This window comes from Mandrillus leucophaeus, unplaced genomic scaffold, assembly GCF_000951045.1.
Source record: "Mandrillus leucophaeus isolate KB7577 unplaced genomic scaffold, Mleu.le_1.0 Scaffold644, whole genome shotgun sequence".
NCBI lineage: Eukaryota > Metazoa > Chordata > Mammalia > Primates > Cercopithecidae > Mandrillus > Mandrillus leucophaeus.
Window position 1 is genome coordinate 625,869 of NW_012106964.1, and position 22,875 is coordinate 648,743.

Below are 22,875 nucleotides of genomic sequence, written 5' to 3' on the forward strand. Positions count from 1 at the left end.
GGCCACGGCTCGTCTTTCCTGCCCCAGAAAGCCCCAGGACCCCACATGAAGAAATCCCAGGACTCCAGCACTTCCTAGGCTTGAGTGCTTTCCGTCCTCAGAAGTCCCCAAGAAAATGCAGACCCCTCCCTTGAGCAGCCGCGCTGCAGGCCATCAGCAGCATGTGCTGCTGTTCTCAGTGGCACCAACACCCCGGCCGGCAGCAATGTGAGGCTGACCCCTCAGTGGACAGTGAGCTGCTGAGCCAACAGCAAAGCCCAGGGTTCACCTGCTCACCCTAGAGCTCGGCTGCATTCCCGAGGGAGAGGGCTGGGATGCTTGAAGGAGGGAGGTGCAGGTGAAGATCCCCAGCACGGCAGGAGGGTGGGTGTGAGGCACATGGACAGCCACGGCCACACCTCCCGGCCCAGGTTCTTCCCAGGCCCGAGTTCTCACCAGGCAGTTCCACTCCACCGTGGCACTTTCACCCTGAGGCCAGCAAAGGCTGGTGTCATTGTGTCCATTTTACAGATATGTAAACCGAGGCTCCAGGAGAGACCCGCCCAGGGTCATGTGGCCCAGTGGTATGGCTGTGCCTGAGCCTGCGATCCTGGACCACCTTGTATTTCTCCTTGGCTAGAAGACGCCTCAGGCCTGCCGGCTCCCCTCCCCAGGGGACAAGGAAGCTTCCTGGAGACCTGGCTGTCATCCCTGCCACCAGTCTGCCAGTCACACAGCTCTGGCCACCTCGGATCGAGGGTCATCTCCTGCTAACTGGGTGCTATTGGTGTTCAGATGCCACCTGTTGGCTCTGCCCTGGAGCATCTGCCCACACACTGCAGGGATGCATTTCAGCCCCACGGGGTCCTCAGCAAGCAGGAAGTGGGGCTGCAGTGGGGGCAGCAAGCAGGAAGTGGGGCTGCAGCGGGGGCAGCAAGCAGGAAGTGGGGCTGCAGCGGGGGCAGCAAGCAGGAAGTGGGGCTGCAGCGGGGGCAGCAAGCAGGAAGTGGGGCTGCAGCGGGGGCAGCAAGCAGGAAGTGGGGCTGTAGTGGGGGCAGCAAGCAGGAATTGGGGCTGTAGTGGGGGCAGCAAGCAGGAAGTGGGGCTGCAGTGGGGGTAGGAGAGCAGGGGCCACACTGGATTAGCCTTAGCACTAAGCTTCCCCTGGCCACTGTGGCCACCCTATTCTCCATCTTGGCCAAATAAAAAAGGCCTAGGCCCCACCTGGAGGGGCAGGGACAGGGGTAGGGGCAGGGGCAGCCTACCCAGGGCGCAATGAGGAGAGGGAGTAAGGGAGGCTGGGGCGAGGAGGAAAGAGCGAACTGTTTCAGGGTCTGCAGAGGGCCAGGACTCCCTGGGGACCTCAGAGGATGCAGAGTGGCCAGAGGGAAGGTGGAGGGCAGTGTGAGGAAGGGCACTGGAGGTGAGAAACAGCGAAGGCCAACCGGGGCTCCTGGGAGAATCAAAGGGCCCGAGTTTGCAGGGACAAGGAAGAATCAACCACCTCGCTAACACCTGGGGCAACAGCAAGGGCCCAAATACCACGCTGACGGCTGCCCTTGGTCCTTCACGCCCTCATCCACAGGATCACATGGACTCCTGGTGTGCAAAGCACCTTGCAGCCACTACCTCAAGGGCCTTCTCGTTCCCAACCATCTGGCAGGAGTCAGAGACCAGGGCTCAGAGAGTGACCTGGGAGGCACCGGGCATAGTTCTGGCCTGGGCTCCTGGTGGCAGCTGGCAGTCTTGCTGTGTGGACGTGGGCACCCTGCCTCCTCTGGGAGTCCCGCAGCTCAGTGCAGAGGGTGGAGGCAGCTGTCCTGGAAGCCAGCTCTCTCCCGGCCAAGGCCAAGAGGAGGTGGGGCTGGTCAGCAGGGTCCATACAGGGTGGGCACAGCTGCAGGCGCTCAGAGGGCCTGGCTGGACAGGCAGACAGCTGAGGGCCAGCAGACAGCCCTACGGAGGAGCTGCTGCTGTGAGAACAGGCAATGGCTCCTAGACACGACCTAATTGGATGCCCAGACACCTCCTCGCCCACGCCTGGGCTCGCACTGCTGCTCAGAGACAATTAAAGCTCACACTCCCGGTGATGAGATGGGAATGGCCTCTCCATCTTCTCCCCCATCCAGACAGGGTCGCTGGCCAGGAGGCTGCCAGCCACCAGCACTCGCCTCCGCGGCACGTGGATACCCAACACCCAGAGTCCTGGGAGGCTTTGGGGCTCCAGGCTGGGACCAGCACCAGGGCTGCCCAGGGCTGGAAGGCCAGAGCCGGGCTTCCTCAGCTCAGGCAGGGAGGGGAGCCCCAGGGAAGGGAGTACACAGTGGAGACAGGCAATGCTCCGGGACCCCTTGAGCCTTCTCCCATCCGAGCAACCCATATGCAGACTCAGCTCCCACATGTGACTGGCACGACCCCTCCTCACTACGACCCTCAGCTGGGAGATGGTGGGCAGCCCCAGGTGAAAGGTTCAAATGCCAGGGCTACCAGGCCCTGCACCCTCCAGAGACAGATGGCACTTGGGTCAGAGTCAGACTGCCTGGGTTCCAGCCATGTGGCCTCCCCCACTGGGAAGTGGGCATAGCGTCCTCCCTGGAGGGAGCTTGTGCACTGAGCTGGCCCCAGGTCCTGCTCACTCTCGGGTGGCCGCTCTGCCCCTCTAACACCCCGTGTATGCAGTTGGAGCAGGGCCTGTCTGGCGGAGACTCCCGGCACCATGCAGAGGGCCAGGGCCCCATGGAGGCCAAGGACAGCTGCACTGCGGCCATTGAACAGGCCATGGAACACATAGGGGACAGGCCCCTCTCACTGGCAACCCTCAGCCTCCACCGGCCCCTGGGGGGCTCCACTTCTGCTCTCGGATGAACTTTACTGTATTTATCAACTCCATTCTTACACAGGAAAGAAAAAGGAAGATGCCCAACATAAACCAGCAAAGAGAAACATGGTCTGGTGTGCTTCTGGCTGGGTCATCCATCGCCCAGACTCGGGCTGGGAATGTTCTGGGGCTGGCCTAGCCTCTCCCTGCACCTCCAACCCCCTGAACTCACCACACAGCCCTGCAGCATGACTCTGCAGGACACCCTGTGTGCAGGGCTGAGATGCTACCTGTGGGACCTGAGTCCATCTTGGAGGCCAGCAGTGAGGGCTCAGGATAGGCCTAGCACTGGGGGCTGGCATGCTATCATCAGGGAGGGTCCGGCCACTGTCGTGGGAGGGGGGAGGTCACTCATGGGAGAGAGGTGGTGACTGCCATGGGGGAGGGGTGGTCATTGTGGGGGAGGGGGTGGTGACTCTCATGGGAGAAGGGGGTGGTCATCGGGGAGGGGGTGGTCACTGTCGTAGGGGAGGAGTGGTGACGCATGGAGGAGGGGTGGTGACTGTCGTGGGGGAAGGGTGGTCACTGTCATGGGGAAGGGATGTGGTCACTGTCATGGGGTAGGGGGTGGTCACGGGGGAGGGAGGTGGTCATTGTCATGGGGGAGGGAGGTGGTCATTGTCGTGGGGGAGGGGGTGGTCACTGTCGTGGGGGAGGGGTGGTGACTCATGGGGGAGGGATGGTCACTGTCATGGGGGAGGGATGTGGTCACTGTCATAGGGGAGGGAGGTGGTCACTGTCACGGGGGAGGGACATGGTCACTGTCATGGAGGAGGGAGGTGGTCACTATGGGGGAAGGGCAGTCACTGTCGTTGCAGGCACTGACCAGTTTGACACGTTGGTTCCACAAGTACCGACAAGTTGCTGTGGAGCCCACTACTCCAGGCTCTGGGTACGGGGCTGACCCCAGGCAGGCAAGGGCCGCTCACCGTCTGTCGGGGCAGGGACCAGCCAGAGACTCCCCGTGGGAGGCGGACAGGGAGCTAGGGCAGTCGAGGGCAGTGCGGAGGGTCTCCCTGAGGAGGGCACGCCATGGAAGTGGCAATGCTCAGATCGGGGCAGGGTGCTCAGGGGCACATGGAAGCCAGCAGGGGTCCTCAGGGTGGGTCCCGGCGGTCCCGACAGGCTCCCCAGGACGGGGCAGGACACCCTAACTCAGAATCCGATGGCACCAGGCCTGGGGGGGCCACAGTGCCAAGGTCTCTGCCCAGAACTGAGGCTGGCCCACTCTCCACTGTCTCCTGCCCAGTCACTGTTGGGCCTCTCAAGCCAGCCACACAGCACCCCGTGCGTCCTCTGACGGGCTGTCACCTCCACAGGGCCTGCAGATGCCCCACAGGGCCTGCTACACTCTGCCTACGCCATCCCAGCTGGCTACACTCTGCCTACGGCCACACGGGCTGTCCCAGCTGGCAAGTCCCTGAGGACAGAGAGCGTCCTTCCACCTGCCCACTTCACAGACGAAACGACCAAGGCCAATAGGAGTTCAAGGTCACCCAGCCAGTGAGTGGACACGGGCCTAAAGCCCGGACAGCATATCCCCAGCCTGGCCCTTTGCTTTGTCCCAAGGACGATGCTGGGAGGAGGACAAAGGAAACGGATGCTGGGCGGGGCCATCTGTCCCAGTGGACAGGAGCCCCCAACACGACCCCGATCCGCACCCTGCCTGACAGGAGCCGCGGACACTCACGGAAACCAGGAGCCAGGCGGAGGGTGGGCACCAGGAATGGCGCAACACGGGCCCACCGCTGTGACACTGCTTCCCCTCCCTGGGCCTCAGCTGCCCCACATGTTCACAACCCCACTAGCCACCTAGTCATTGAGGGCTGGCCGCGAAGGGGGCTCTCTCTCAGACCCCAAGTCTGCCCTAGGGGACTTCTGAACCTATAATATCTTGCAAATCCCAAAGCCCCCAGTGAATGTGGCAGGAGAGTTGAGGGGACGAGGGTGCCAGCTTCCGCAGGAAAGGGCTGCAGCCAGCCGAGGTGCGTAACACGGTTCCACAAAACGCTGCCGCCCACCCCCCGAGCCCTGTGCAGGCTGCAAAGATGGCCCCAAAGCAATCGGGCCTGCAGGGCCTGGCACGTGGGACCTCCGCTGCGTCACAGCCTCTCACGCATCACGCTGGAGCTCCTGTCACCGGGACCTGCTGCAGACCTGGGGGAGGGCTTCCTAAAGGCTAATGACAATTTGCGTTTTGTTTTTCCCGTTTTCAGAGACCAAAGGGGGGGAGCGATGCAGTGAGATGTGCGGATCCTTCCGAGAACAACTCCCACCCCGTCACCCTCTGTCCTGCGCCTGCGGTTTGCTGGCACAAGGATCCACATCCGCTGTGTCACCCCCATGCTGCAGACAAAAAAACTGAGGCTGGGAGGGCCAGGCTGGCCATGGGGCCTTCCCACTCCGCACCGCTCCTAGTCCCCCCTGCTACCCGCCCTCCACACAGTGCTGAGCTGTGAGGGGGCCCCGAGGGCCACAGGCAAAGCCCGGGCCACCTGGGTCCTCTGGTCTAGACACAAGCCCAGGCTCTTGAGTGAATTCAGTTCAGCCCAGAGCACCAGCTTTTCTCCCGCCCTGACCCAGGCCTCTCCATCTCTGAGCTGGACGACTGCAGTGGCCTCCACGTGGGGCGCCCTTGCCCCAGGAAAGGCCGCTGCTCGGCCCACACTCACCACACAGAGCGCCAGAGGGAACCTGGGGCCAGGACTGCTGGATGGACAGGCCCTCACACAGAGGATCGCAGGAGGGGCAGCCAGCCCCAGCCTCCACTCCTCTGAACCCCATCCTGGGGTGGCTGCACCGGCACGAGCCCTCACCAGGCCCTGGGAGCAGGACTCCCAGGCCAGGACAGGGAGAAGCCAGCCCCTTGGGTAAAGGCGCCACACGGGAACCCCGAGACCCGTTCCATAGATGCTGCGGAGCGAGCGCCAGGAGGCTGGAGGTGGGCCAGTTCCACTGTGCAGGAGCCACGCCTCTCTCGGGATGCTGCCCTCTAACGGCCTCCTCGCGCCCGCAGCCCTGTGTGGGGGTCTGGGCTCTCTGGCAGAATGAGCTTCTGTGAACGGCCTCTACTCCTTGGACTTAATCAACAAGCAGCGCCTCCTCTCTCCTCACGCCACTCTATGCCCCACAGGGAGGGCTGAGACTGGACCTTCCCAGGAGGATCTGATTCCAGTGCAAAGGGGAAGCAGGTCCATCTGCCTCTCCAGATGTGAAGCCTCCGGGGTAGTGCTTCTGGAGAGCTCCTGAGCGCCCGTTTCTCTGCTTCTCTGGGAACAGTGGGCCTCGCTGCACCCGCAGAGAGGGATGGAAACCGTCTCTGTGCTTCCGGCGGTTCTCTGGAGCATCTCAGCAGCAGCAAAGGGCTCGTTCAGCCCCAGAGAGAAGCCCCCAAAGCAGCCACAGGCCCAGAGCTGGCGCCTCCTCTCTGGGGAGCCTGAGGACAGGAAAGGGTGAAGGGGAGGACACTCACAGAGGTGGCGGGGGCCCCGAACACAGGTCTTGAGAAATGGGCGCTCCTCCATCAGGCCAAAGTAGGGGGTTGCCACAGCAGAGGCAGGGAGGTGGGGGGGGCCACAGAAGGGGCAAAGGGAGAAGGGGACTGAGCCCCAGCACTGTGGGGTATTCCCTTCCCTTGAGAGTGGATGGCCTACTTCCTGGGACAGCAGAACTAGCCACAGGTCCTAACCCAGTGACTTAGCTGACTTACTGCCAGGCCTCCGCTTTTCTAGAAGAGTCAGCTCTTAGGCAGACATTTGCTCCAGAAACCCAGCCCCTGGGAGCTTCAGAGTGGGCAGGCCCTAGCACCTTCTGCAGATGAGGAGGCCAGAAGAAGGGAAGGATGTTCAAGGTCACACACAGAGGCTCGGATCCCAACAGAGTGTGTCCCCACCAAGCTGCCTGACTGATGTGTTCTATGTACACTCAGGCATCAAGGGAGAAGAGGCTCACTCACACATGCACGCGCTCACACACACACATGCATGCATGCACACACACACACGCATGCACAATACATGCACGCGCACACACACGCATGCATGCACGCACACGCATGCACAATACATGCAGGCACACACACATTCACACATGCATGCACACACACATACATGCATGCACACACACATGCACTCACGTGCATCACACACACACATGCATGCACTCACGCACACACTCACATGCATGAACACACGTGCACACACACACGTGCACACATGCAGACCCAGACTCAGGTGCCTCTTGGGATATTCTGTTTTAGCAACTGTCTCAAGGAGATTAACCATGGACTAGAGATACATTTGGCAGCAGGTATTATACATGTGTAAACTTTAAAGAAATGAAGAATAAGCAGCATCCAATGTCCACACCCTACAGTTGCACCCCGACAGCACACCCCACCACCTGCTGGTAGTACCACCAAATTGCAGGTTCAGTTCTGAGCAATCTATTCAACCTTTCAAAAAAAAGTTACTGGGAACTGCATTAAGCACCAAATCATTTTCATTAGAGCTAAACAGTCTCCTGGAAGTCTAACCACACAGCAAAGGAAATGACCATGGTGATTGAGAGGCTACCCCAGCATATACCCCGGCTCCTGGCCAGAGGGCTGTGCCCTATTAGGGAAACCCAGGAAGGAGGGAATGGGGATGGGGTTCCCAGACTCCCATCTCTCCCTTATTGGACCAGATGGCCAGAGAGAGGTGGTTAGAATGGGCAAGGCCATGGAGGCCTAGTTCCAGGGCCACCAGGCCGAGGGTAAGCAATGGTGCAGCAGGGCTGGCACCTGGGCTCCCCTGGTCCCTGGCCTCCACATGTGGAGCGTGGAGAGTGAGCACGCTTGCCCAAGCCAGCCTCACCTCCATCTGCAGGGTGGCCTCCTCTCGCAGTCGGATGGCCTCCAGGTCCTCCTCAGTGATGTCCGGGAGCAGCGCTTGCTCCTGGCCCTGCCACATGTTGTCACTCCCATTAAAGATCTTCTCATCATCAGCCAGCTCGGCAAACGGGGCCTGGGGACTCTGCTGATGACAGACAGACCTTGTTAGCACTGACCCCTCCCATTACTACCACGCCCCAGGCCCAGATCTTGTCAGTACTGACCTCCCCACCCCATTACCAGCACGCCCCAGGCCCAGACCTTGTTAGCACTGACACCCCCCATTATCACCACGCCCCAAGGCCAAGTCTCCCCATGGCTCCGAGCAGGCCACTCAGCTCTGTCTCAAGAGGAGATGAATCACAGATGCTAGGCCCTGGCCTCCCACGCCTCTGGGAGTTGCGGGCCCCCAGAGCTCTGGGCAGCACCGTGCACACTGTGGGGGCAGGAGAGGAGCTGGGGCTACTATGAGCAGTGGGCCAGGGTCACAGGTGAGTGGACACTGGTTCCCACCTTTTGGCACATGCCCCCCACTCTGATCATCCCAGGCCTGTCTGCAAGGAGAGCTCGTGAGCCCTATGACCCCCATGCCAAGCCAGGGCTACCCTGTCCTTGGCCAGATAGAGGACACGAGAGCAAAACGTGGCCCTGACCCCAGAGAGAACACAGTCTACCTCGTGTTCCCAGCTTTTGGGGGTCACAGACCCCTTTGTAGACCCCCAGAAAAGTGCCCCTATGCACATAAACACAAATTCTACCTCTTCATTTTGGGGGCTGTGAGCCCAACGCAGGCCCCATCAAGGAGCCAGTTCCCGAGCCAGGGACAGAGGCTGCAGCGTGGGGCTCAGAGATGAGGTGGGACTGCAGGCAGGGCACAGATGCACCCGGAGGAACCCACAGGAACCTGCCCTGCCGTGACAGCCTTGGGGAGCAAGCCTGAGAGGTTTTTGGAATTTGTTTTCATTCCTTGTTCATTTATTTGCCTCATTTTGAAATTCAACAAAACGGTGCTCTCTGAGGGCACGATCTAGGTCTGAGGTGGGGGCCTTCTACGGCCATGAGCCTGTCACTGGGCATCAATCTGGGCCTCCCTGGCACCGGTCACCTGGGAAAGACTGCAGACGTCAGTCCCTGGTGTCATCAGTCCCCTGCGCCAGGTCCCAAGTGGAGGTGTAGGGGCCTGGGAGCACCTGGCAGAGGGGAGGGTTGGCGGGAGGCAGGAAGGGTCCATGCTGTAGCCGCCACCTCCCGGTGCACACGATCATACTGAACTGAAAACGCGACAATAGTGGCAATCCCACCCCGCAGCCCTTCCTTCCCCTCCCGTCAGGAGGCCGCAGTGCCCCCCACCTGCCCTGCCCATGCCAGCGGGGCTGCCTTCACCTTAGGAAGGTGTGTGTGTGACTGTGAGTGCCTGTGTGATTGTGGGATGTGTGACCATGTGACATTGTGTGTGTGAGAGGGAAAAACGGAGATGGGAAAAGGCACCAAGAATGAGCAGAGCAGAAAACCGAGGCGGCAGCCTGGTCAGGCCCAGCCTCACCACGAACACCTGCTCCATTCAGCCACGCCCCCGATCTTCCTGGAAACCCTGCAGGGCGGAGGCGGGGCCTTCACAACAGCCGAGTACACCGAGGCAGAGCGAGGCGGGGAGCTGGCGCCGTGCTCAAACAGGACAAGCCCGTGGGGCTCTGCAGCAGCGGCTGCTCTCAGACACACATCAAGGTTTGGAGCGCAAGGACAAGGCAACAGCGGTGGGGACGGCCGACAACGAACAGGGCCACACTACCTTTACTTGCTCCTCATGCTCCTCAGGCATCATAATGACCCTCCCATTTACCATCCGGGAGACTCAGGGAGTTCACAGCCACCTAAGCCACTCTGCAGCGAAGGGGCAATTCAGCAAACCTGGCCAGGCTGCTGCCTCCTGAAGCCCTCAGGAGCAGACCCATGGCAGCCTTGGTCTCGCCCCCAGATCCAGCTCCCCTCAGCTTCACACATGCTGTGCCCACACTCACTCCCCGGCACAAATTCCGGGACCACCCTCCCTGCCCAGGCAGGCGCTCTCCCAGCTGACTTGCCCGGCCGCTGGTCTTCGCCCAGTGGGCGTCACCACGTGTTTGGAGAGGAGGATCTGACAGAGGCGGGGACTCTGCCTGTCCTGATGCCTCTGGGCCTTCTGTGGCGGTGAGGCAGGGGGCATAGTGGCTGGGCCTGGATCGGAGCCCCTGCAGGGACAGGACTCTCAGGATGGGGCCACCCAGCTCACACCAGAGCCTGGGACTCAGTCACAGGCCCCCTCCCTTGCCTGTCCCTACCCATGTCTCCCCAGCCCTCTGTGGGGGACACAATCAAGGTCCCCTCCCAGGTCTGAGAAAGGCCCCCGCTAAGTATGGGGTCCCAGCCAGACTGCACCTCTGCTCATCAGGGCCCTCAGGCAGTGTGGACAGCTTTGCCAGTTCCTAGCCTCTGAGGGCACAGGGCCCTGCCTAGGTGTCATCCTAGGCATGAGATCTGGGTACAATGTGTGGAACTGACTGGGAATGGGAATCCAGGCTAGACCTGTGGGGTGCAGGCAGCCTCTCTGCTTCATCTCTCCCCACTGGACCCTGCTGGCCTCCACCGTGCCTAGGGACAGCACTGCCCACCAAGAGCAGCTGGCCATGCAGGCCAGTAGGCAAGGCATGGTGAAGGATCCTCTGGCAGCGCTAGGCATGGAGGGCAGCAGGGGTACAGCTGCCACCCCAACCCATCCCACTCACGTCCAGAGCTCTTGCCGTGCCCCTCCCGCGTGTGTGGGCATCTGGGGACATGGGCTGCAGGGCAGTCTGGCTCACGGGACCAGCTCTGTCAGCTCCCCGTGCTCAGGGACTATAACCTCAGTCGCCCTGCAAGGAAGCCGCAGAGGCTGAGACTTGCTCATCTTCTGCCCTTTCCCAAACTGAAAGCCACCTCACCACGCCGTGCAGCTCAGGGTGGGCACGTGCAGAGACCCCCAGCCAGAGGAAGTGCCGTGAGCACTCCTGGGGAGGTTTCTCGCGGAGGAGAGGGGGTGCTCACCTCCTCTGGAGCAGTCACTGGCCCTGCCTGGCTTCCCAGCAGGTGCTGCTCCCAAAAACCGCCCAGGCTGGGTCACATTTATGTCCAGGGCCCAGTGAAGCGTCCCCACCTCCTGAGGCCCGAGAACCGTCGGGACTGGGGCTGGAGCAGATGCACAGGTGACAACCAAGTACAGAGAGATGGACCCCGCCTGGGCACCGAACCAGTGGATCCACAAACAAGCACTTCATTGCGTTTCTGGCAGAAGCCACCCCAGGTGGGCACGAGGCTAGGAGGGCTATGCTGGTGCGACTGCATCCAGGACGGGACGGCGGGCTCCTCACTAGTCCCCACAGTTCTGCCTGACACGACTGACGACAATAGGAACAACAGCCACAGCACCGGCCACCTCTGGAGGGATGCAGCATGAGGTTAGGTGCTACTTCCTTTCTCCCATTTCCTCAGGCCCCTCCAGGGTGGGCATGGCCACCCTCGTCTAAAGGGGCAGCTTGTCCACATCCTGCAGGTGGGACGATGAGGCTGCCCTAGGCAGGTTCTCCTTCGCAAGCCAGCTTCATCCCACACACCACCCTGACACGGGTAAAAGCTAGCACAGGCCTTTAAATAAATAAATACGTGGATAGATGAATATAAAATAAAAGATCTAAAAAATCTGTTGACAAGCGCAACTCGTCCAAGGTGGTAATTATCACCTCCCCTTCCTGGAGTGGGCGGGAGGAAGTGAGCAGTGCCTGGCGGTGGGAGCCCAGGGAGGCGCTGGCCTCGCGCCAAGCCCAGCAACCCCAACGCCTCCTTCCTAAGGCTCCAGCCCCTAGGCTTCCGGGGTGCTTGCATAAAGAGCCTGGGCTTAGGTTCCAGCCTCAGCACTGGTGCCGGCTGTGAGGCCCCAGGCGTGCCACGCACTTCTCTGGGCCTCACTGTCCTCATCTGTAGAATGGCAACAGTGGCACTCACAGCCCCGTGGTCTATGCCCCTCAAGCTCCACCCACACGGTCTGATCCCTCACGTCTGCAGAGCACAGCAGGCACGCACCTCACTCCACCAGGAGCCCCTGAGCACGAGGCTCTCCTGAGATGCGAGGGCTCAGGAACACTACCCCTCACTTCCTGGTGGCCTGGGGAGGGTCCTCAGCTTCCCTGAGCCTCCAGCTTCACTTCCAGGGAATGGAGCTGACCTCACCACGTGCTAGTGTCGCCCAGAGAGCTCGAGGTGAAGCACGTGAGGCCGCAGCGTACAGCAGAGATGCCGCAAGATGCCGTACTCTGACTCAGGTGGGAAACCAGGTTGAGCTGTGCTTTTCCCAAGTGCTATAAGCTACAGGGCAGAGATGCTCCCCCAAGGGGAACACGGCCATACACGCCCCCGGAGAGCGGCATGAGGGTTGAGCACAGCCTCCTGCTTGCCAACAGTGACAGGCTCTACAACAGCCCCACTGACTAGGATCCCATGGCCTGGGTAAAGTCAAAGGCCCCAGGTAAACATAGTAAACTGTTGGGGTAAGAGGTCCCTGGGGCAGCCCAGCTGCTGTGTCCGGGGATGGAGATGCAGGGACATGCCCTCGGCCCTGACAGCAAACAGCCACAGGCGAGGGGGCCGGAGGAAATGTGGTCCCTCCTACAATGAAATCCTCTAGGCCAGCTAATGCGGGCCAGTGAGACGCCTGGGTGGAGAAGGCACCACGGGACGTTCTGTGCGACGTTCCCTGGACTTGGGGGTTTCAATGACAGCTCCCCAGGAGCTGCGGGCAGAGGGTGCTGGGCACCCATGGAGACCTGCCTCGGATCTGTGCCTTGGGATTGCTGCCACCTCCCGCATGTGGAGAAGGAGGAAGCTCGGAAGGATGGGGAGGGTGCAGGGGTGGGAGGGGGGTGCAAACGGGGCTCCATGTGGACGCCCAGGAAGGCAGCCAGGCTGGGATGCGAGCCCCGTGGACGCCCACGAAGGCGGCAGGGCTACGGTGTGAGCCGTGTGGATGCCCAGGAAGATGGCCCGGCTGGGGTGCAAGCCGTGTAGATGCCCAGGAATGTGGTAGGGCTGGGGTGCGAGCCATGTGGACGCCTAGGAAGGCGGCAGGGCTGGGGTGAGAGCCGTGTGGACGCCCAGGAAGGTGGCAGGGCTGGGGTGCAGGCCAGAGGAGACCCCACAGGTGCTCGGTCTCCCTCACCTCTGCAGCGGGAGGATCGGGGGCCTGGTGCTGCTCTCCCCAGCAGTGCAGGACAAAAGCCAGGGGAGGAAGAGATGGCTTAGATGCCCGGGTGCCTCTGCGGCCTCCTCCTGAAAGGCTCACAAAGCGCTCCTTTATTCTCCGCACAAAGGCCCAATTTGGGTCTTGAGCTCCGAGGCTGGGATTAGGGATTTGCTGGCAAGGTGCTGGGGCCAGCGCAGAGGGGACGGCCCTGTGATAGTTTTCCAGCTCAAGAGGCAGACACACAAAGGAGGCTTTCTCCTCCCCACAGGGCTCAGGGCCTGGGTCCCTGTTCCGACAAGCAGGGAAGACACGCTCTAACGTGAGCGCTGGAGACAGGGCGCACGCGGTTTCCCGTGGGAAGAGACTCCGCTCTGCTGGCATTCAGAGAGCAGGGACCTGAGGCCGGCGCCCGGGGCTCTCGGAGGCTCTGGGAAGTAGACCACTTTCTCATGCACTCCGAACCAAGGGCGGGCAGGGGCCAGGGCGAGAGGCGCCCACACCGGGAGCAGCAGTGTCTTCTCAGGAACCCCCGGTAGTTCACTGTTCCCTCCAAGCAGCAACAGACTCTATGTTTATAACGTCAAACGTATCGATGTTTATAAAGTCCCTACGCTTTTCTTTTTTTAACATGTAGCTGGTGGAGTCTCTGGAGGCAAAGCCCAGAATGTCAGGACGGACATGGCTGTGGCAATGCTTCCCCGAGTCCCACATTAAATCAAAGGGAACTGGACCCAGAGACAAGGGGTGACCCCCAGCCCTTTACCCCAGACAGGGAGGCGTGTCTAGGGAATTTCCAGCCAGCCAGTGAGAGTGAAGCGCATCTTCACTTCTGCAGCCTGGCTGGGGACACACAAAGTCCTGGTGGAAATTTAGGCTGAGGTGGCCGGTGACGGCACAGAGACAGAGCGTGATCTGCCACTGGGGCCGTTCCCGACGCTACCCCAGGGACTGGGGTGCTGCTCACTGGTTGAGCCCAAGCTGGGTTTGAGGCTGACCCTCGACCCAGCTGGAAACTACTGACCACAGCCAGGATCTCCAACTCCAGACAGGCTGAGCTGCCCACCGCACAACCAGGGGAGACAGGCAGGGGACAGGGAAGGCAGCCAGTGCCCCTCGCCCCTGCCAGGGCTGCCCAGTCTGTGAGCAGCAGCCCCCAAGTCCCCCCACGTCAGCCCAGCATCAACTTGGCAACAGGCCTTTTGCTGAACAGGGTTGCATATCATCTCATCATTTATAGTTTGCAAATTCCTAGAAATAATCTAACCTTCCGTGATTTCTCACAAGCACTACTGGCCACTCCCCACCTTTTTAAAAGAAAATTCTTCCGAAAGGCAGTACGTCTATGTTTCAATGCCAGGTGCAAAGAGTATAGCTCTATGACTGCTTACAAAGGAAACACGTCCCAGCCAAGACACAGGACACTGGCCAGGACCCCCGAGGCCTCCCTCCGGCACCTGTCATCCCACGCCCCCAACAGAGGAGAACCCAGCTCCGACTTCTAACACTGTCCACTGGGGGGTGGTTCTGAGCACTACAGAAATGGTATCCCACAATCTATCCCCTTGGGTCTCAGGCTTCTTGGACTCAGCATTATGTCCAAGGCATCGCCAGTGGGCGTGGTGGCCACAGTTCACTCTTTTGGTTGCTCTGCAGTCCCCGGTGGCATGAATTCAGCAGGTGCCGCTTCCCTGTGCTGGTGAAGACTGGGCGGGGTTCCAGGTTGCACCACTGTATGGGGTGCTGCTATGAGCATTCTCCCACATGACTTCTGTCAACACACACAGTTGTCCTGTCTCCACGGAGTGGCCGAGGACTCCCACAGACACCAGAATCTGTGGGTGCGCAAGTCCCTGATATAAAATGACTTGGTATTTTCATACAGCCTACGTCCATCCTCCCATATATTTAAATCACCTCGAGGTTGCCTATAATATTTAATATGATGTAAATGCTGCGTAGTAAACAGCACAGTTGCTCTACTGTATTGTTTCGGAAACGACAAGCAGAGAAGAGGCTGTGCATGTTCAGAACGGCTGCCATCCTTTAAAAAACATTTTCGGTCTGTGATTGGTGGAATCCACGGATGTGAAACTCATGGATATGAAGGGCCCACAGATATGCATGTCTGTTGGGCAGAACTGCAAGACCCTAGGTAAGAAAATGCTGGACTTGACAGATATTTTCCAACAGTGTTCAAAGTGGTGATGCAGAGGCACACCCCACCGGTAGGGGATGAGAGTGCAACGACCTGCACGCAGGCCCACACCCGGCTTCTGCAGGGGTTCTCACTCGTGTTTGCTCTAGTTATTTGTGTGGGTGTGGTGTGTGGTGATACACCACCACGGGTTTCTTTGCCATTTTCCTGATAACTCATGTTGCCAAGTACACGTTCACAGGCTTATGAGCCACCTGGAATCCTCTTCTGAGGTGCCAGTGGAAGGCTGCTGCCCTTTTATTGCTTTTCGATAGAGCTGTCTGCCCTTTCCTTATTGATCTGTAAGATATCTTTGTATATTAAGGATGTAAGTCCTTTTCACACGTGTTGTGCACACACCCTCCCCTGTGCTGTGGGCTGCACTCTCTTACTGGGGTATAATTTTAACAAAGTGTATCGACCTTCTCCTTTGTGGGTGGCACTTGTGCGTCTGTGTAAGAAATACTTGCCCACCACGAAGGCATCAACGGAGCCTCCCATGGTGCCTTCTGGATGTGCTACTGCCTTATCTTTCACACGTGGGTCTGTGGTCTGGCTGGAAGTGCTTTCTGCACAGGGTGAGTTGTTTGTGAAGGGTCCTTTTTTCCAGTTCAAACATCCGAGTGATCCGTATCAAGCCCTGAACGAATCACCCACTTCCCGTGGCAGGGCAGTCCGCCTCGGCCGCAAACCCAGCCGCCACGTATCTGTGGTCTGTGTCCGGTCTTCACTCTGTCCCACGGGCTGATGTGTCCACAGGCTGGTGTGTCTAGCCTCGCACAAACACCACACTGTTTTTATTTCTGTGCTTCATAGTGTGTTCCAATACCTGATAGTATAAATCTCTTTCGTTGTTCTTCAAAATTGTCTTCACTATTTTGGGTCTTTCCTATTTCCATATACATTTTGGAATCAGCTTGACAGTTCACACACACACACACACACACACACACACACAAACACACACACTGAAAACCTGCTGGAACTTTACTGGGATTATATTGAGCCTACAGATCCACTGGGTGACAGCCGACATCTCCGTAAACACAGTATCCCCTGCATGGTTCAGGTCATCTGTCATTTTTCTCAGTAATGTGGCACAGTTTTTAATGTAGAGGCCTTAACCGCTCTTCGTAGAATTTTTTGAAGAAATTTATTGTAATAAATTATGATACCAGTTTTTAAATTTCCTCTCCAAACTGTCTTTTGCCAGCACACACAATGTCTTCTTGTCTACTGACCTGTCCTGCCGCATTCACTGACGAATTCTAACAGCACGCTGCAGATGCCTTCGGATTTTCCATGGACATAATCGTGCTGTCTATGAAACAGTTCCTTCTCAATCCTACTTTTTTTTTCATGCCATACTGCGTTGGATACGACTTCTGGCACAATGAGGAACAGAAACAATAGTACTAGATGCCCTCGTTCTATCCTCTATCTTAGGAGAAAAGATTTTAACATCTCCTCAGTAAGTATAACGTTAACTGTAGGGTTTTTGAAGATACCTTTTGGCAGATTAAAGGCATTCTTATCTGTTCCTAATTTGCCAGGATTTTTTTTAGCCTCCTTGAGTGTTGAATTTTATCAAGTGCTTTTCCTATCTGTTGAAATAACCTGTACAGATTTCCTCACTTCTTCTGTATTCCGTGGTGAATCATACCCAGACTCTGAATGCAAATCAGCCCTGCATCCCTACAATCAACCTCACTTTATAATGATGTATCATCCTTTTACACGTTGATTGACTGAAGTTACTAATATTTAGGGTTTTTGTCTGTATGTTCGTAAGAGAGACTAGCATGTTATTTTCCTTCCTGGGATCCTCGTAAGAATCTGGAATCAAGCTACTGGGGCCTCGTGAGGCAGACAAGGTGTGTTCCTCCCCGCCGTATTCTCTGTGCGTGTGTGTAAACTGCTGCTAGCTACTGCTCAAATATGGGACCGAATTCACCCATACAGCTATTGAGGTCTAGAGTTTTCTTTGCAGGATATTTTTAAATTATGGATTTAATTTTTTAATAAATATTCAACATCCCAGATAAGTTTTCTTATGCCCTGCCTTCTAATTCACTAATCCTTTTTTCTGCTTTGTCTATGTGGAGAGTTAGCTAACCCACTAAATTCTTAATTTTAGTTACGGTATTGTTCAATACTAGAACTCCCTTTTTAAAATAAAATGTAAGTTCTCTGGTAAAAGTCTATACCATTTCCTATTTCCTTTCACATGTTAATAAAATGGATTGAGTGTCACTCATCCGGAACGCTTGGGACCAGAAGTGTTTCAGATTTTGAACTTGTTTTCAGATTTTTGATTTTTTTTTTTTCAGATTTTGGAATATCTGCATTGTACTTATTGGATGAACATTCCTCATCAAATATCCAAAAACCTAAATGTTCCAAAGAGCATTTCCTTTGTGCATCATGTTGGCACTCAAAAAGTTTCCAATTTTGGAGTTTTAACTTAGGGATGCTCAACCTGTAGGTATTTTAAGCTGAGTGTCCGACCAACCATTAGATTATCTGCATCACCTGTTGGTCAGTTTCTACTTCCTGTTTTTCCTTGGCTTTAGTCATTGGATCCTGGTCCCTGTGATGCCTAATGACTTTGGCTTAAATCCCAAACACTGTATGAAAAATTGCAGAGATTCTAGATGATGGAATTGTCCTCTGTCTTTGGAGAGACCACATAGACATGATTCCTGGCTATGCTTTAGGTTTGGTTGGTCAGGGCTGGTCTGCTTCTGGTTTACCGTCATCTCTCATTGTCTCAAGCGGAACTTGTGTTTACAAGAGTCCCTCCTCCTGGGTGGGCCTTAAAATCCAACTTTTGTCTTCTTAGTACTCTGAGGGCACTCTGACTTCTGTTCAGCTTTTCCTGTGAAGTACTTGTTGCTTGGCGTCTTAGACTCTCACGTCACGCACACACCAGCGAGTGTGGATCAGCAAAAGCCTGCCTCCCGGGGAAAACCTGAGGGCTGCAATCCCCTCCAGGGTTTTATTCCTAAGGGTCCCGGGCTCTAATTTGTGACTCTCCAGCCCAGTAAGACCACTAAAGCTATAAGCCACCATGGCTGTTCAGTCTCGATAAGCTGAGACACAAGCTGCCAAATGTCCTGGGGGTGAGAAGGAAGTGATGATGAGCCTGAGTGATCTGGGAACACGTGCCTCCCTGGGCCTGGTTCCCGGCTGCTCTGACGCTTCCCCCATGTTGGATCCATGTGTCTCTGCATGTCTGTGTCTATCTGCGTGTCTCTGTGTGTCTGCATGTCTGTCTATCTGCGTGTCTGCATGTCTGTGTCTATCTGTGTGTCTATCTGTGTGTCTGCATGTCTGTGTCTATCTGTGTGTCTGCATGTCTGTGTCTATCTGTGTGTCTCTGTGTGTCTGCATGTCTGTGTCTATCTGCGTGTCTCTGTGTGTCTGCATGTCTGTCTATCTGTGTGTCTGCATGTGTGTGTCTATCTGCATGTGTCTCTGCACATCTGTGTTTGTCTGTTTATCTGTGTCTCTGTGTCTGCATGTCTGCGTTTATCTGTGTGTCTGTGGGTCTATGTTTATCTGTCTCTGCATGTCTGTGTTTATCTGTGTCTCTTCGTGTCTGTGTATCTGTGTCTCTTCGTGTCTGCGCGTTTATCTCTGTCTGTGCGTGTCTGTTTATCTGTCTCTTCGTGTCTGCGTGTTTATCTGTGTGACTGCGTGTCTATGTTTGTCTCAGTTTGTCTGTTTATCTGTGTCTCTTCGCGTCTGCGTGTCTGTGTTTATCTGTGTCTCTGCGTGTCTGTTTATCTGCATATGTGTCTGCATGTCTGTGTTCATCTGTCTCTTCATGTCTGTGTGTCCGTGTTTACCTGTGTCTGCATGTCTATGTTTATCTGTCTCTGCATGTCTATGCTTATCTGCATGTGTGTCTGTGTTTATGTGTGTCTCTGTTTATCTGCATGTTTGTCTGCGTGTCCGTGTTTATCTATGTGTCTGCGTGTCTGTTTATCTGTGTCTCTAGGTGTTTATCTGCATGTCTGTGTTCATCTGTGTCTCTTCATGTCTGTGTGTCCGTGTATATCTGTGTGTCTGCATGTCTATGTTTATCTGTCTCTGCATGTCTATGCTTATCTGCATGTGTGTTGTTTATCTGTCTCTGTTTATCTACATGTGTCTGCGTGTCTGTGTTTATCTGTGTCTCTAGGTGTTTATCTGCATGGGTGTCTGTGTTTATCTGTGTCTCTTCATGTCTGTGTGTCCGTGTATATCTGTGTGTCTGCATGTCTATGCTTATCTGCATGTGTGTTGTTTATCTGTGTCTCTGTTTATCTACATGTGTCTGCGTGTCTGTGTTTATCTATGTGTCTGCGTGTCTATGTTTATCTGTGTCTCTAGGTGTTTACCTGCATGTGTCTGCATGTCTGTGTTTATCTGTCTCTGCGTGTTTACCTGCATGTGTCTGCATGTCTGTGTTTATCTGCGTCTCTGTGTTTATCTGCATCTCTGCACGTCTGTTTATCTGCATGTGTCTCTGCATGTATTTGTGTGTCTGTGTGTCTGTATTTCTCTGTCTCTGCATGTCTGTGTCTCTGTTTCTCTCTGTGAATCTGCGTTTATCTGTGTGTCTACGTGTCTGTGTGCATCTATGTGTGCATTTTTCTGTGTGCATGTGCCTGTGGTTTTTCTGTTTTTGTTTTTGAGACAGAATCTCACTCTGTCACCCAGGCTGGAATGCAGTGGCGTGATCTCCGCTCACTGGAACCTCGGCCCTGCCTCCTGGGTTCAAGCAATTCTCCTGCCTCGACCTCCCATGTAGCTGGGATTACAGGTGCTCGCCACCATGCCTGGCTAATTTTTGTATTTTTAGCAGAGATGGGGTTTCTCCATGTTGGCCAGGCTGGTCTTGAACTCCTGACCTCAGGTAATCTGCCCACCTCAGCCTCCCAAAGTACTGGGATTACAGGCGTGAGCCACTGCACCCGGCCACGTGTGCGTGTGTTTTAACGCAGGTTTTACAGCAGCTCTCAGCAGGAGGGCTGGTCTGACCAGTGAGTCCTGCCCAGCACATGGAACCATCCACAGTCATTCTTTGGGAGCTGAGCCCTTGTCAGGCACTGTGCCAGGGCCCAAAGGTCAAAATGCTCATGTTTTCAAGGCTGTGCCTCACGGCACCCCTCAGAGGAGACCCCTGCCCTTGGCCCTCCCTGCCCTTCCATGGAGCACAGATGGCAGTGGATTCTGGGTTGTCCCCTAACAGTCATGACCCACGGTCACTACTTGGCACCCACCTGTTTACTGCCCCTCTGTGCCATGGGAAGCAGCGCTCTGGACTTTTCTGCAATTTTCTGTTGGAAAAAGGACAAGAGAAGAAACACAGGAAGAGCAAAAAAGGTGGGGAAGAGAGAAGAAATGGTCAGCTGAGCGCAGGGTTCTAGACGATGGTGCAGCAAAATATGCCTGCCACTCCCAGAAGAGGCTGCCGGGGCCGGGGCTGAGCTCTGCCAGCGAGACGCTGGATGGCCTCTGTTCACGCGTGGGAGCTCTCTGGGCCCCCGTTTCCTCACCTGTCAGAGTCGGGTGAGACCTGTTCTTCCTGCTTCCCCAGAGCTGCTGTGGGTCAGCTCTTGAGGGTAAATGTCCTCTAGGACACAAGCCCTGAGGCACAGTCTGGATCCTGGCTGCCTAGAAACTGTGTGCAAGGATGACCCCCTTCTCTGCCTTTGGGGATGGGTTTGTACCAGGCCCACAGGGACAAGACAGCCATGAGGGTGCCCTGGGAACCGAGGTCCCGCCGCCCCCCGCACCTCACCTTCTGCACCACTCCGTAGCGCTGAATGGCCTCCGAGAGCTGGGTGCTCAGCCGGTCCAGCTGAGGACGCTCCTGCTGCAGAAACAGGGCACAGCTGGCACGACATGGGAGGTCTGGCCCTGCCCCAGCGGCCCCACCACCCTCACCTCCTCCCGCACTGATGTCCCACCTTCCCACACTCAGAACGGGGCTCGCCATCAACTACATCCCCCTGGTGTCACCGCTGTCTCCACAGGCACACCCAGGGTCCCCAGGGACACCATCACCACAAAATCCAGCTCAGGGGTCAACACCACCTGCTGGAGCCAGGAGCTACTCAAGGCACATAAACCTGGCCCCGCACCACCTCCGCGAGCAGCACTGTGACTCCCCTTCCACAGCGCAGGAGACTGTGGCCCTGAGTCCCGAGTGGCTTGTCTGTGACTCTCCTTCCTCTTCCGCAGCACAGGACACCGTGGCCCTGAGCCCTGGGCGGCTTGTCCGTGACTCCTTCCTCTTCCACCACAGCACAGGACACCACGACCCTGAATCCCGAGTGGCTTGTCCGTGACTCCTCCTTCCTCTTCCGCAGCACAGGACACCGTGGCCCTGAGCCCTGGGCGGCTTGTCCGTGACTCCTTCCTCTTCCACCACAGCACAGGACACCACGACCCTGAATCCCGAGTGGCTTGTCCGTGACTCCTTCCTCTTCCACCACAGCACAGGACACCACGACCCTGAGTCCCGAGTGGCTTGTCTGTGACTCCCCTTCCACAGCACAGGACACCGCGGCCCTGAGTCCTGAGTGGCTTGTCTGTGACCACAGCGCAGGACACTGCGGCCCTGAGTCCCAAGTGGCTTGTCTGTGACTCCTTCCTCTTCCACAGCGCAGGACACTGCGGCCCTGAGTCCCGAGTGGCTTGTCTGTGACTCCTTCCTCTTCCACAGTGCAGGACACCGCGGCCCTGAGTCCTGAGTGGCTTGTCTGTGACTCCTTCCTCTTCCACAGTGCAGGACACCGCGGCCCTGAGTCCCGAGTGGCTTGTCTGTGACTCCTTCCTCTTCCACAGCGCAGGACACCGCGGCCCTGAGTCCCAAGTGGCTTGTCTGTGACTCCTTCCTCTTCCACAGCGCAGGAGATTGTGGCCCTGAGTCCCGAGTGGCTTGTCTGTAACTCCCCTTCCACAGCACAGGACACCGTGGCCCTGAGTCCCGAGTCGCTTGTCTGTGACTCCTTCCTCTTCCACAGCACAGGACACGGCGGCCCTGAGTCCCAAGTGGCTTGTCTGTGGTCACATAGGTGGCGGGGTCACTGCCAGAACCATCCCCCTCCCCAGCATCTCACCTGTACCTGGGCTCCCCATGGCCTACAGGGTCCACCAACCCCAGTTCCTTCCTGCTGGGCCGTTTGCCACCACACCTCAGCGCCCACCAGGCACCTGCTCCAGAGCTGGAGCTGGAGAAACACTGAGCCAGGGTGGGGCTGGACAAGCAGCCCTGGGGTCAGACCCATTGCTCTGGCTCACCGTGGGCGCCGCCCACCAGCAGGAGCACCAAGGAACCCACAGCTTCCTTCCAGCACCCACCCCATGGCTATCAGAAGATTGGAGAGAGCTAAGGCTCAGGCGGGCTGGTCTGGGGTAAACCTCTGATGACCGAGGGGCACTGGGAGCAGCCGATCACAGCCTTGACCTCTTCCCACGATCGAAGGTACTACATCTCATCAAAGCGTCCATGGCCCATAAAGTCAAAGATGTGGTAGGCACCGACTGCGCCCACCAAGCCGTGTGAAGGAGCCATTCACTTCACGAGGAAACGACCTGCGCGGACCACCCGAGCCTGCTCTCACCCCACAGAAACACCTCTCAGAATCGCAACCCTCCACCATGTGGGGCCTTTCTCAGCACCTCCCATAAGAGGGCCCAGTGTGTAT

The 22,875-nt window shown here is 57.0% G+C and overlaps 1 protein-coding gene across 1 annotated transcript in view; it reads right to left on the minus strand.

Annotated features, from left to right (window-relative positions):
• The window catches only part of TSNARE1 (t-SNARE domain containing 1), a 143,296-nt gene that overhangs the window by 67,658 nt on the left and 52,763 nt on the right, over positions 1-22,875 (minus strand). The window contains exons 9-11 of the mRNA XM_012000967.1: positions 20,964-21,038; positions 20,443-20,499; positions 7,714-7,872 (exon numbers count right to left, since the gene is read on the minus strand). Of these exons, the coding sequence (XP_011856357.1) occupies positions 7,714-7,872; positions 20,443-20,499; positions 20,964-21,038 (291 nt within the window). The remainder of the gene's footprint in view (positions 1-7,713; positions 7,873-20,442; positions 20,500-20,963; positions 21,039-22,875) is intronic.